The sequence below is a fragment of the Lonchura striata genome, chromosome 1 (genome assembly GCF_050655825.1).
Source record: "Lonchura striata isolate lonStrDom1 chromosome 1, ASM5065582v1, whole genome shotgun sequence".
NCBI classification, from domain to species: Eukaryota; Metazoa; Chordata; class Aves; order Passeriformes; family Estrildidae; genus Lonchura; species Lonchura striata.
In genome coordinates, this window is record NC_140703.1 from 60,548,398 (window position 1) to 60,561,998 (window position 13,601).

Here is a 13,601-nt window from a genome sequence, read left to right on the forward strand (position 1 = left end):
AAACAGATGCTGATACCTGATAAGTGGCAGCACCTGGATTCAAAACATGTTATCAGTTCATCTGCCTCCAATATCTTGAGTAACATCTCAGCTTGGTGAAGTGTTGCCCTAACCAGCTAACATATTTCCATGAAGGGAAATAAAGTTCCTCTTCCATACTTGTTGACATACAGATTCACACCTTTCATTGCTCCTACTTAAGCACACAGAGACCAAGTGAGTGCAGTAATCCTGTTTCAAATATCAGGTGCCCAGGGCTCCCATTGCATCCCGGAAGTTACCTATTTGTCACAAATAGCTTTAAATGGGTCTATAGAACAGCTGAGATTCTTTGAAACAGTTTTTTATTAAAACAAAAGCAATCATTTGCATGTTGATTTTGATTATCAGAGGACACAGACATGGTTGTATATGTAACAGAAGAAAATAAACCACATGAACTGCATTCTTTGTCATTTCAGAGATCTAAATTTGTGGTTTAGCTTGCTTTCTGGCATTATGAAAATAAGACCTTGTTACAGTGCACATATTCAGAAACTATCACAAAATAACCATTAAAAAATGAAAACCGTATCATATATTCAACTAGTTTGACCAGACTCATGTTTTCCACAATACCTCTTACCTTGCTTTAAAACAGAATTACCCAGGGAACAAATAGGAGCCTAGATTAATGAGGCTCTCAGGAATCTAATTACAGAATGGCAAAAATGTTGAAAAGAGGCACGTCTGTTATTCTATGGCAATGCATTATATACACCAAGAGCCATTTGTGGCCAATAAAGTCAATAGGAGGATTTGCATAAACTTCAAAGAACATAAAGAAAAGGAAAACAGTGTTCTTTGCACTGCACTGGCTAGAAAATTAAGTATATAACTAGGTAAGACCACTTGTAGGGTCAGGTTTAGACACACAGAATTAATAAGGGAAGCAGAGCAGAAGGGAACATTGAGGAAAACCATACTGCCAGTTTTGCCTCCACAAGCACTCCAATAAGGCAGCCTAGTAGTGTGGCAGCTTGGAAGAGTGTTGAACTGCATGGAGGCAGCTATAGCTGGGGGCCAGGGGCCAGTATCCCACTGCATCACTGCTATCAAGGGCAGTAAATCCTGTTCCTTCCACAATGCCTTCCCTTCCTGTGGTAGCACTTATACAGCAAAGTGCATTTTTACCCTCCCTCCTGAAGTCTTGAGCCAGATACCGCTGCTTCCAGCTAACAAATGGATTGCTATCTTCTGACCAAGTCTTATTCCTACTCTATTTTAACCCTTGATTTAATTTCTCCGAGGCCTCATTTCACTCTGATGATGATCAGTGGAAAATCATTCTGTTTCTGAGTACCTTGCTTGTGTTACTCTGACAAATGCAAATTGGTGGGTAATTAGCTACTCAGCCACCAGATAGTCTGTGCCCAGCTATTTCTTCAAACAAAAAGCACTAAATCTATGCACTGAATCTACCCCCAGAGACAGGACAATTTTAAAGTATTGAGAACCAATAAACACCAAGAAAAACCTAAAAAACCTCGTAGTGCCAACTCCTGCCAGCAATATTAGTGGTCAGAGTGGGCAATCCCTTTAAAGAGTATAAGTACCTGTATGACACCCCCACACACTGGTCATCAAATCAGATGAACTCTGAACTGGCAGTAGCATTGTCTAAAGGTCCATTGGATCTCTCATATTGGCTGCTGCCAGTTTTATCATATGCATACATCCCCAAGGTACTAAGGCTGAAAAGTCACATCATATCTTACAAGGTAGCCATCACTGTAAACATAAAGTCTCTGATCTGTGGGGCTATAATCAATACTCTGGATTGTATCTAACTTTTTATCCATGATGATACTAACTCTATTTTCTTGGCCAGTTCTTGTGTCATACATGTAGAAGATCTCCTCTTTCTTGGTGTTCAACGGCCTTGTGGCATAAAGAACACCACATAACATGAAAGCATTGGAAACAGATGGCTTGTACTGTCTCGTCTGCCAAGTATTTAGCACATCAAGTGTGGTCTCATTGAGCTTGCTAATCACAATGTTGCCCACGTTATTTTCAGTTGAATATATTACCCATAACCCACTTTCATCCACGGCAAAATCTATGTCCTGCCATGCTACGCCTGCATAAGAGAAACGGTTACCAATAGCAGCATCTGGAAGCTGCTTCCTCAAAACCTCTGTGTTTGTTTTTATGTTGTGCTTCACCATATATCTCGAACCATAAAGATGATAGTACAAGTAGTTTTTATAAAGGGCAGCACCACTTCCTTCCCCATATGTTATTCTCCTTTCATACGTGTATTTAAACAGCAGCAATTCATCAAAGGAATTATAAATTCTGAAGTATTCCAAGTATCTCCCATCGGTGTTCAATGGTGCAACCCAATAGACTTCCTTGTCTGGGTTAGAGGGATCGTAATCTCTACCCCAGGAACCATATTTGTAGGAAAATCCTCTCCAGTTCAGCTTGGCAACATAAGGCTGGCTAACATTCATCGGTCCATGGTGAACACAGGTACCTGTAAGTAAAGAGAAAAAAACCAAACAGGTTTTCCAAATGTCATTACTAGGGGAGAGGTTTTGCAGACCGTAGCCTCTAGACTGTGCTTAGTAGGAATAGCTTTGTGACCAAGCACACACATAAATGCACAGCTTCAAGTGTAAAATGCACATTTTGGGCCAAGGTCAGCAACTGGACGGCACCTAGTGTTCCAGGTTGACTCAAAAAAAAAAAAAATAGACTACACATTATTACACTTATTTTAAAGAGAATATGGGGGATTAAATCACAGAAAGTAAGTGCTCACTGTGCTGTTACATACAAGGCACAGATTTCTGTTTCTACCCATTTGAGGCAGGCCAGCCTGATGCATTAGGAAATCCCTTGGAAAATACAATTTCAGAAGCATTTGAGGTTATTTTCTACCTCAGTGGAACTGAAAGCATAGGAGTTGGGGGGGGAAAAAGAATGAGGAGCATCTGATTTCTGTGTATTTCACTGTGAAGGGGAAGAAAGGAGCAGAAACAGCAGTAATTCCAGAGTCACATTTCAGATTAGCATTCTGCTGTCAGAATCACAGCTTTACAACTATGTGTCACAGCCACATGGTGCCTTCCACCTCAGGCCCTCAAAGAAATCTTCAGACAGTAACAACCACAGTACAGGAAATGCACACTGATATACTCTGGCTTTTCACATAGGGCGACGCTAAAGAAGATATGATTTCAAGCTGAACCAGAACACCTCTGTTTTACACATATCAACTATAAAACCATTTTCAACATCATGGAAAAAAATAATTTAAATACAAGAAACAGTTTTATTTTACTCATGCTGAATTAGTGACATTCCTGTTTCCTGATAAATTCTTAATATTGTAAGTCATTAGTAGGAAAAAAAACTCCACTCAAAAATGTCCCTGGGCTTCTGATGAGTGTGAAGCTTCCACCGGCAAAAACCAGCATGTACTTTTCCAAGTGTTAAACTAGCTTTTTGTATTACTGCCACAAAAGTGTCACAGATTTTTCTCTGTAAGGTTATCTTCACCTGAGGTAATGGAGACAGAGATATCAAGTGGCTGGCACCAGCTCACAAGCTTAGTGGTACTCCAGTGTTTCCCAGTTCACCAGGGTGCTCTAGCCACAGGATAGCCTTCCATATTAAAGATGGAGTATAATATGAATAGACCCAAGTCTCACACATCAATTAATAAATAAACAATGACCGCAAATTTTGGTGTTAATAATACCTCACTCAAAATGGGAACTCTTTTCTGACAGCTATGGTGCTGATGAAAGTCAAAACTAACTTTTGAGGTTTTAATACTTTGACTGGGAATCATGTCACGATTTCTTGCAGCTTCTATGACAAGAATGGCTCATAAGCTCAATCATAAGAAAGGATGCCTGACATAAAAATAACCTCTGTTTTAACACAAAGAAGAAAGAGGAATAAGAGAAAGATTTTTTGTTTTGCCCTCAAAGCTGACCATCCCTAAAGCATGGCCAGACAATACTTATGGAGATGAAATGGAAACTCCTGAAACCACAGACAGGAAAAGTCTAGGAGACATTTTGTTCTCAAAGGCTTTGCAGTCTATCTCACAGAAAGAAGTAAAATTAGAGGCAGACCAATCTGAAGTATTCTACTTGGAAAAAGACTGGGAAACAACATAATTGGTGAAAAAAAAATGCACAGTTACAAAAGCAGAGAAATCTTTTTCTGATCTCCTTTGCCTAGAAGAAAGGTGCTCTACCTATGGGACTAGAAAACCTGTGTCCTGAATATTAGTAAGTGTCCAAGCACTGACATTTGTGCCAATGTGCAAAGTTGGTTTGGGCAGTGAAGAACTGTGTGTCTTCCCCTCTCTCAAAATGTATTATTTGTCTTTTTCTACTGCATAACACCTTCACTCCTCACAGTTTTGTACTGTCTTATGCTAGTGACTGTGACCTGGAGGACATGTGATTCACCCACAGCCTTCTCTCAACATCTGAGGAAGGTGGGGAGCAGTTTTATATTAAATATAAATCACTATAATGAGCTAAATCCCTGTGTCCCCCAGGCCATGTTGGCAACTTCCTTGGGGGCAGTATTGTCCATGGGAGTAGCTCTTCATCACCAAGTCTCCATCTGATGGCAGAGAGGGCAGCAGAAATTGTAAGCACTCCCATCTCCTCCCCCAGACACTTTTACATCCTGGGTTTCTTGCAGCTGAAACATGGCATGACCCTGGTTGAATGCTGCTTTCCTTCGTGCCACCAAGAATCCATTCGAATCAGCATTCCTGGCTTGGAGCAGATGAGCATTTAAGCATGCACTTAAGTGCTTTACAAAGGACGAGGCCCTGGAGCAGAAACCTCATTTCCAAATATAGCAGACAGGCAGGCACTGCTGTGTGGCTGGCCAGGCTGGATCTCTGGAAATGGCACGTAGCATGTCTAGTAACATGGCCTCAGCACTTGGCACAGCTACCAGCATTTGGAGGTGCTTACACCTCAGTTCATGCAAAGGAAGAAAGCTAAGGCAGCCAGTGCAAAATGACTTGCAGCCTGCCAACTTCATAAATCAATTTGAACTGTTTTTTTTTCCTCATATCTCTATTATGTATTGTTAACTCTGGCATGAGGACTTCTTTAAAACTGGTGATATATTGAATATATTACTGTGCTTAAATCACAATAAACTTATCTCAGAATTAAATGGCTATTAAATGCTCTAAAATTCTTCATTTGTTTTAAAAAATGTAGTACTGAAGCTTGCAGGTAGTAAAGCACTGCTAAGCTCATCTATATGCGACCTCAAATAATTTTTCATGTCATTAAGCAGAACACAATTCCAGATTTATTTTAATAATTTATACATTGTTTCATAAATAAAAAACAAACGTGTGTTCAGCAGAGAGACCTTTTCTTACAAAAGAAATAATAAATTATTATTTCTTCCCTTAAAGAGATCTCTCTGCTGAACACTTGTTTGGTTTTTATTTATGAAACAATGAATTATTAAAATAAAGTTAGAAGTGTGTTCCTTTTTAATGACATCAAAAATTGTCTGAGGTTTCTATAGAGTATGTGCTTGATTTTTATTTCCTTGAAAATTCTCCCATATTTTTTTTTACAAAACTCCTCTGTGGTAGTCGGGGGTGATCTGTCTTTCACACAGGTTCAGAAGAATTCATTGTTGTTTATTTAATCTAAACTTGCCTCCCTGTCTAGATCTTGGGGGGAAAAAAATCACACAAAGGAAACGAAGTGTCATGTAATTTTGTAAATATTAGAAGGTACTTGAAATAAATCCATATGCATTATTCAAACTTTCAAGTTTTTAACTCCTTTCTCCATTGTTTTGGGCCACAGATAAATGACATCCTGGTATTTCTGCCTTCCTTCGTAGCAAACAGACAAGGGAAGGACTAGCAAAGGTACATACACACATACTTGTCCCCACATAAAGAACCAGCATCTCAGCTCTACAGATTATATACTAATCCTCTGAGTCATCAGAAAAAGAGCTGACACCTAGTTTTCGGGACTGAAGAGAGCCTGACTTGCTTGGCTAACAGGCTGCAGAACTGAGCATGAGGCACATGCTGTTGGGTCTTCCTTTACCCACTTCACTCTGAAGCGCTGGCAGAGCATATCAGCTTCTTACTCCAGCAATACAAGGAAACATTCCAGCATCCTCTTCCCACCAGGCAGCTGTATCTGATTGCAGAAAAGAAGGGACCACCCTTGGCCTATGCAGACAAAGGTCACAAGACTAGGTGGGACCCGCACTGGAAGGAACTCCCACAGGGGGCACCAACACCAGAAGCAGGCTGGTGCTACATTCTCACACAGGCTCCCAAGCACCATAATATGCACCCTCCCATCAGATCAACTGCTGCATCCAGATGTGGGAGCTGTTTTTCCTAGCCTTACTAGGGCTTGAGATACAAAAGACTGAGCTCTAAAAGAAAGGTTAATCCTGGCTCCTAATGTCTCAATAAACAGGAAGACCGGCAAAGACATTCCAGTCTTCCACCAGTATCATGGGGGACAGACACAGGCTTGAAGCTGCATAAAAGACGACCTGTGTTGGCAACATCTAACAGGGGATGGAGTGGAGGGAGGGCTGTGTTTCAACTGACATGCCTTAAGGCAACTAAGCAGCTAAGGTCCTTCAAATCAGCTCTTTCCAATGCCAGTGAATAAATGCATGTGTCTCCAGGGGCAGTTCAGGAACTCCTGGGGAGGACAACTGGCCAGTCCTTTTCAGGTGCCTCTAGGCATATCTCTCTTTGTGCATGGATGCATTCAGTTCAAAACACAGCCCCAGATATTCAAAAAACACAGACGGCTTAGGTTCATAGGAGGTAAAACATAAGCTAAGAGAGAAATCACTGCAAGACTCCAATAGGATTGCCCAAGTTTCAGCACTGGGCTACTCCAGGTATTCCTCCTGCTGAGACCTACTCACCAGTAGCTCAAAATCCTTAATTTCTCAGTATACAAAATCCAGGAAGAAAAGAAAAACAACACTGCTCATTTTTTCCTTCCTTTCCATTTTGCCTTTGAATTTCACCTAACTCACTTCTCACCAGTTCCTCTCTCAGATTATTTCAGTGAGGTGCAACACAGCATCTGCTGCAGAGTCCTCCAAAGACCACCCTGGGGGTCTTTTCTGTCCATACCTACCCAATGCAGCCACATGAGATCAGCCCAAAGGAAAACTAATGGATAACTATTTCTTCCCACTGGAGTGGTGAGGAGACAATGCCATGAACCATTGCAGATAGGAGAGTCAGTGACAATGGGGATGACTACCTATATATCAGATATTCAGGCACACAACACTCCAGTCAGGGTAAGGAAAATGGAAACCAGTGATTTCTTTCTGCTCTGTTATTTGAGAACCAGTCTGCTCACTCAAAGAAATACAGCAGCAAAAGCCTTGGGGGACAGAGTCAGAGGGGCTACATACTACAGCAATGTGAAGCAAGAAGCTTTAATTAAACTTGCATTTAGACTCGTGATCTTAGACAGCTTGGGGATTAGCCAATTTCTCTCTAGTTCACACTGCCTACCCAAAATATGCAGGAGGAGGATGAAGGGGGAAAGAAAAAGCAATCTGAAAACAGGACAAAGAGTCAGTTTAATACAAACATTATAAATATAATATGAACTAAAATCGGGGCAAGGCCAAGAGGTTTGGCAGGAATTCAAGACATTCAAGCTTGCAGAGAAAACATACTGAAATTGTATTCAAACACACAAATGGGTGCTAGAAAGCTCCAGAGGCTTAGCTGTGAGCATCCATGCAGCACCCCCAAAATGACCAGCCAGGAGATGCAGCTTTCTCACATACTTACTCCATCTTCCCAAGCAAAAATATCTTACTGCTTTTAAGTGTTTTCAGATATAGTCTGCTGGACATGTAGCTGCTCTATAAAGTCCTCTGCACAGATGATAGCTGCTCCCCATGAGTCACACAAAGTCATAATATGCTAATCCTGTGTGGATTAGCAGGGATCTGGACCTACAAAACACCTGGGTTTTCTGTAGAGCTAGCATCTCCCAACACAAAGAAAACTTGCCAGCCTACAAGAGTTTCTCTGCCAGTCCTTTGTGCCATCCTCGGAGACCACACTCGCCCCAAAGGAGGCCATGTGCTAATATACTCACACACATCTTCCAACTCCTCCCAAGGTCCTAACTCTGGACACAAAAACTCACAGACAACACCAGAGGTTGTCCTCAGCTGATTTCAGTGCTGGTAACTCTCTGGAAGTTGTTATACCAAGTTGTTTTTACCTCCTTCATTCTTTTCTAATAGAATGCAGTGTTGCCTTATGCAAAGGTGCCTGAGCTGTCTGACCATTCAGGAATACGGCAATGCTGAAGCAATACCATTTTGGGTCCAGATAAGGTCTACCCATCTCCCTACTGTACTGTGTGGGAAACAATGCTGAATAAGTCTATTACAGTCACAATTCCACACAGTTCCATTTACCCACCCCAGAGCTACCATCCTGTTCTAGACCACGACTTGCCTATCCCAGCTTGGAGTTGCACTCCAAGTGGTTTCCCCTTTCCTACACAGTGAAAGCTGCTATACCCCACAGACACACCAACCAGCCAGGTGATAAAAGCAGCCCTCTCCTCCATCACCCATGGAAGGACACAGTATTCTTGTTCAGTACTTTCCCACCAAAACAAAAGCTTGCTGTAGTCTCAAAGAGAACGAGATTGTTTGAGGGTGGTGGTGTGTGGAAAGAAACATTCTTCTAAAAGATGTGGAATTTTTTTCATTGAAATATTTTGAGTCCTTCCATAAGGAGCAGAGAAAGGCCTTGAGATTTTTTTACTGCAGGTTTTTTTTTCAGATTTCTCTCTTGTCTTACTCCCAGACAAGGTGTTACTCATGCATTCTGTCTGAGAAACACAGCACCTGCTTGCATTGCCATGAAGTCCTAAGGAAGGACTGCTCACTCTAAAAGAAACTTGTATTTCTGCCTCTCACCTTTCAAATTAATTAGCTGACCTCAAGGCAATGAGAGCTAAATGCTGGTAGATGTAAATTTGTGCTCCTTGAAAGCAGGACATGGCTCCTCCTTTACTATAGGCTCCTCTAGCTGATTGTTAACCAGCTTATGTGAAAAAGCAAGAATCTTCCCCTGGGTATTGTATACAACATAGCACTTTTGCTCTTACAATACTCTGGCTAAAGGAAACCCCTGTGTATAAAACACTCAGGGAACCAACATGGTTTTAGAAATCCTCCTTTCTGTTAGCAACTGGGATTCTTGACTTGGCATATCTCATCTAGTGTTTCCTAAATGTTTTGCTCCAGTATGTCATATCTGACTCTCAAAATCTCTCAGATTATGATTCACTCACAATATGATCTTTTCAAACTGAACACATTGTCCAAACAAAAGTTCTTTCAGTTATAAACTAATTACCACTCAACACCATTATATGAACTGCACTCTGAGAGCCATTGATCCAGGCCCCAGAATATAACCTTTCCTAGTTAAGAAAACTATAAAATCTTAGTTTCATTGAATTCAGTAATACAGCTTTCTCTTTATCTTCCCGAGACCAGAATTTTCCCCCAGCTCCCTTGACCACCTGTTTTAGAAGCATCTTTTGATTGTCAAGCAAAGGTAATCTCCATGCAAATCTCCCTTCTGGAGCTTACATATCTACAGCTTTAGTACATCAACAGTTGCTCATACATTTTCCAAGCAGCCTTAGAGCAGTATTGCCATGAACACAGGCCACTTTCACAGGAACTACTGAAAATCAAAGCTAGTTAGTAAAATTACATCATTTCCCACAGGTAATTGTTCCGGAAAAAAAAAAAAAAATAGAAAAGAGATAGAGATCCACTTTTCAAACTATAGATAAGAGGAAGACTGCAACTTGTTCTAGTTGAAAACAGTTACTGTATTTGTAAGAATTTGATTCCTGCCTTCATTTTCTTTTTGTACCATTGATGAAACATTAGGAGCTGTCAGCTAAATTTTTCAAGAGCTAAGGAGTATCATTACAATTGTATTTAATATTAACAAAGGGAAGTCTCTGCATTTACAGTTCTAACTATGTATTATCTTATCTCTTATGTGTTACCCAACAGAAATGCTTACCTGGTGGGAAATAAGGGGGTGATGTAGTTTTGGTTGCATTCTCCTCACACTCTTTCAATCGTTGCTGCAGAGAGGTAATTTGTCGACGAATTGCAAGGACATTGTTTTTGTCCAGTGACTCTAGTTCATTTACCAGTATAGTCAGATTGGTGATCTAGAGGGGAAAAAAAGACAGCAAGTTTAATATCAAGATTATTCTACAGATATTTGCAGGCAGGGCTGACAGAGGACGCTACAGAAAAAGGTTCTAAGAAATAGGCCTTATCCTCATAGCCTCAGCTTGACATTTCCAGCAGAGTACATAACCACAAGGATATGCTTTAGGACTAAGCTGTGTAACAGTATGCAAAAATAGTGTTACTTTACTCGTAGCGTAAAACTATCCAGTAAGTCTTAGGCAAGTATCTGTTGGACATAAATACTTATTCTAGCCTTACAAAAGTATCTGCAAAGATAAATAGTTTTTTTTAATCACCTGCTTGATTATATAGAGGACAATGGAGCAAATGAGATTTCACTTTCCATCTTAAGTAATTATTCTCTCTAGGTGCGTGATTAACTACAATTTTGAAAATGTGATTTGTAATCTGCCAGGAAGGTGATAGTCTCTCCCACTTCTCTATTTCTTATTGATTGAACCACTGCCTTAGCAACCAGAAGCAAATTTTTTAATTATCTAAATTAAAGCACGGAGGCTTTCAAGCACAGGGGTCTGTAAATTAATATTTATTATAATAATTTAATCAACTTGTGTGTTTAACACTATGCAAAACTTTTAACTTTCAGGCAGATGTTTGGCAAAACCAGAGTGGACACCATTTGCTTTGGGGTTTCTTTACTTTTCTGTGCTCTATATCAAGGAAGATGTTAATACATTTAAGGTCAAGCTTTCTTTTAATTTATGCTGATTAAATGCTAAAATAATTCTGCTAGCTACAGTAGAGAAAGACTGCATTTTCTCAAGTTAAATGCTAAAGAAAGAATGGACTATCTGTGTACTTGAACCCTCTGTGGCTAATTAAGACCTTGGCAATACCTCCAAATATATTTGCTCAACGATGACATTGCTTCCAACAAGGCTGGGTTTCAGCTGAGTGACCAGTCTCTCTAGGTCACTGATTTCCACTTTCAGTAACTGGAAGTCCAGTTCTGTGTAAGAGACACTGCCCGTTTCCACTTGATGCACTCTGATGGTTAGATTGACAATTTGCTGCTGATACAGTTCAATTCTTTTTGAGTACTCCTTAACCTGAAAGAAAAAAAAAAAAGATACATATTCAAGGCCAGGTTATGAAATAAGACAAGGCTCACATACTTATCGTATTTCTGAGAAAAAAAAATAATATATTTGTTTCTGAGTACCCTATGCATATCTTACACATACTTGCCATATATATTCTTCACATAAACTGCATAAATGTAATTCTCATCACATCCATTAAAAAAGATAAAAATTTAGCCCTCATTTTTTGTCAGCAGTTTCACAAAATCCCCTCAGAAATGCCTGGGAATAAGTGAAGGCAGAATTTTACTCACAGTCTTCCGTTTTTTTAAGTCATTGCCAATATTGTCTCTGTGAGATAATTTTATCCTCAATATGCCAAGAACTTACATTGGTGAAAATTTTACTAGGAAATCTGCAGTGTATTATCTCCCAAAAGCAACCAGAGAAGGCTGCAAAATGCAATAAAGGATCTCCAAATTTTTCAACTTCATTTCCTATTAACTCTGAATCCAAATAGGACTTTACCCTGTGTACATTTGAATTGTGTTAAACATTGGCAGAACTGATTTGATACTTGTCTTTGGTCAGGGAGAAAATACTTAAACATAGTGTTAAAAATCAAATCTGATGGAAATGGAAGTGTTAAAAATATGGCAGGCGTTAGTTGGAGTAATTTATATAGCGGCCTTTTCAGTCTTTGAAGCATTAAATAGTTGTCCAGATAAATATATTTTCACACATATATCTGCTGAGATAAAGGTCACAGCACAAGCATTGTGAAGCAGAATGTTAATGTTATATGGATTTGGGACTTTCCTTAGTTATGTTAGTTCCTTGAAATTTAACGCTTTGGTAAAGGGGCACAATTTCTCTCCCATATGCCGCATATATCATTATATCAAAAAAGATAAGTAGGAATACATAATTTGTTGCTCTAGTAACTTCATATTTATACCCTCAGATGGTATTCGTTCCTCTATCTACAGCAGTGTAGTTTCCATTACTGTTATTTCTTCAGATGAAAGACAGCCTACATCATCTCAAGCATTCTTGCATTATCTTAACCTTAAAAAAAGTCAATATTTTTTCCCATTGTCTGAAATCCTGCCATTATGTGAAGACCATGGACCCTCTGTTTTTCTGCACTGGCAGCAGCCCTTGAGATAGGGAACCAGAAAAAGACCCCACATTTATCAAATTTCAATCTTGATTGAATCCTTGTGTACCAAAGAGATCGTATGGGAGCCAGTGGAAATTTATAAGTTATATAGTCATGTAGATTAAGGAAGAGAAGCATAAGAGTCAATACTCTGTTCAGAAATATAATCATCAATAATGGCACAACTACACTATAAATCTTAAGCCACTACAAAATCCCTGCATATTATACACCAAAACCAGGATGCTCAGTTCCATGTATTTAAATCTGACTTTGAAACACATCTTCTGTTCTAAATGTGTGCAGCCAGACTTCAAGCTACTCAAAACTGTCAAATTTCCACAAGCTGTAGCAGAAGCACCCTGGCTCACAGCACTGGATGCTCTAGATCTCCCTGATCAGCCAGGATAACTTTGTTATTGAATTAAGAATAAAAAGTTATACAATTAATAATTTTAAAAATAACACCCTAAATGACCTAGACCTAGTTCCTTGTAACTGGCTAGCAACAGGGATAGCTGGGACCCCTTGCCCTAGGTGCCACCATCATCTGGTAGGGAATACAGGAAGAACCAATCCTTTTGGAAAAGTCAGAGGTACTTAGACTTCACACTTTCAGTGATCACCAAAACCAGTTCAGCGTTGAAAGAGAACATCTGAAAAATCATGTGGAAAAATTATTCAAAGGCAAATGTTTAAACTGTGTACCTAGAGTTTGATCAAGAACAACAAAAATTATTACAGCCTGAGAAGTATGAAGCAAGTCCATTTTTGAGCAAAATTGCTCTGCTGTGCAAAGTTATGTCTGTCACACAGGTATCTGGAAATCTATCTCGGTATTAATAACCTCACACAGTAATACTGGAATAATTAACTTTCGCATGGTAATACTGGCAATAATAATGCAATACAGACCAAATCTACAAACCACTGACATAAACAGGCTGCTGGAATTAATGATGGTCACTCATTAGTGAGTAACCTGTGAATTTGAAATTTTCTCTGGGGTTTTCAGAGCCTGGACAAAATGCTGAGGGCTGGAACAAGGCATACATAGTTATTTCAGTCCTGACTGCAGAATG

General features: G+C 39.6%; 1 protein-coding gene across 3 annotated transcripts in view; it reads right to left on the reverse strand.

Moving 5' to 3' along the window:
- Window positions 1–327: 327 nt before the first annotated feature.
- Window positions 328–13,601, reverse strand: part of OLFM4 (olfactomedin 4) — a 47,297-nt gene continuing 34,023 nt past the window's right edge. For all 3 annotated transcript variants that reach the window (XM_085576979.1, XM_085576987.1, XM_021530890.4), the window contains exons 4-6: window positions 11,172–11,384; window positions 10,136–10,289; window positions 328–2,521 (exon numbers count right to left, since the gene is read on the reverse strand). In XM_085576979.1, the coding sequence (XP_085433105.1) occupies window positions 1,728–2,521; window positions 10,136–10,289; window positions 11,172–11,384 (1,161 nt within the window). In that variant the 3' untranslated portion in view covers window positions 328–1,727. The remainder of the gene's footprint in view (window positions 2,522–10,135; window positions 10,290–11,171; window positions 11,385–13,601) is intronic.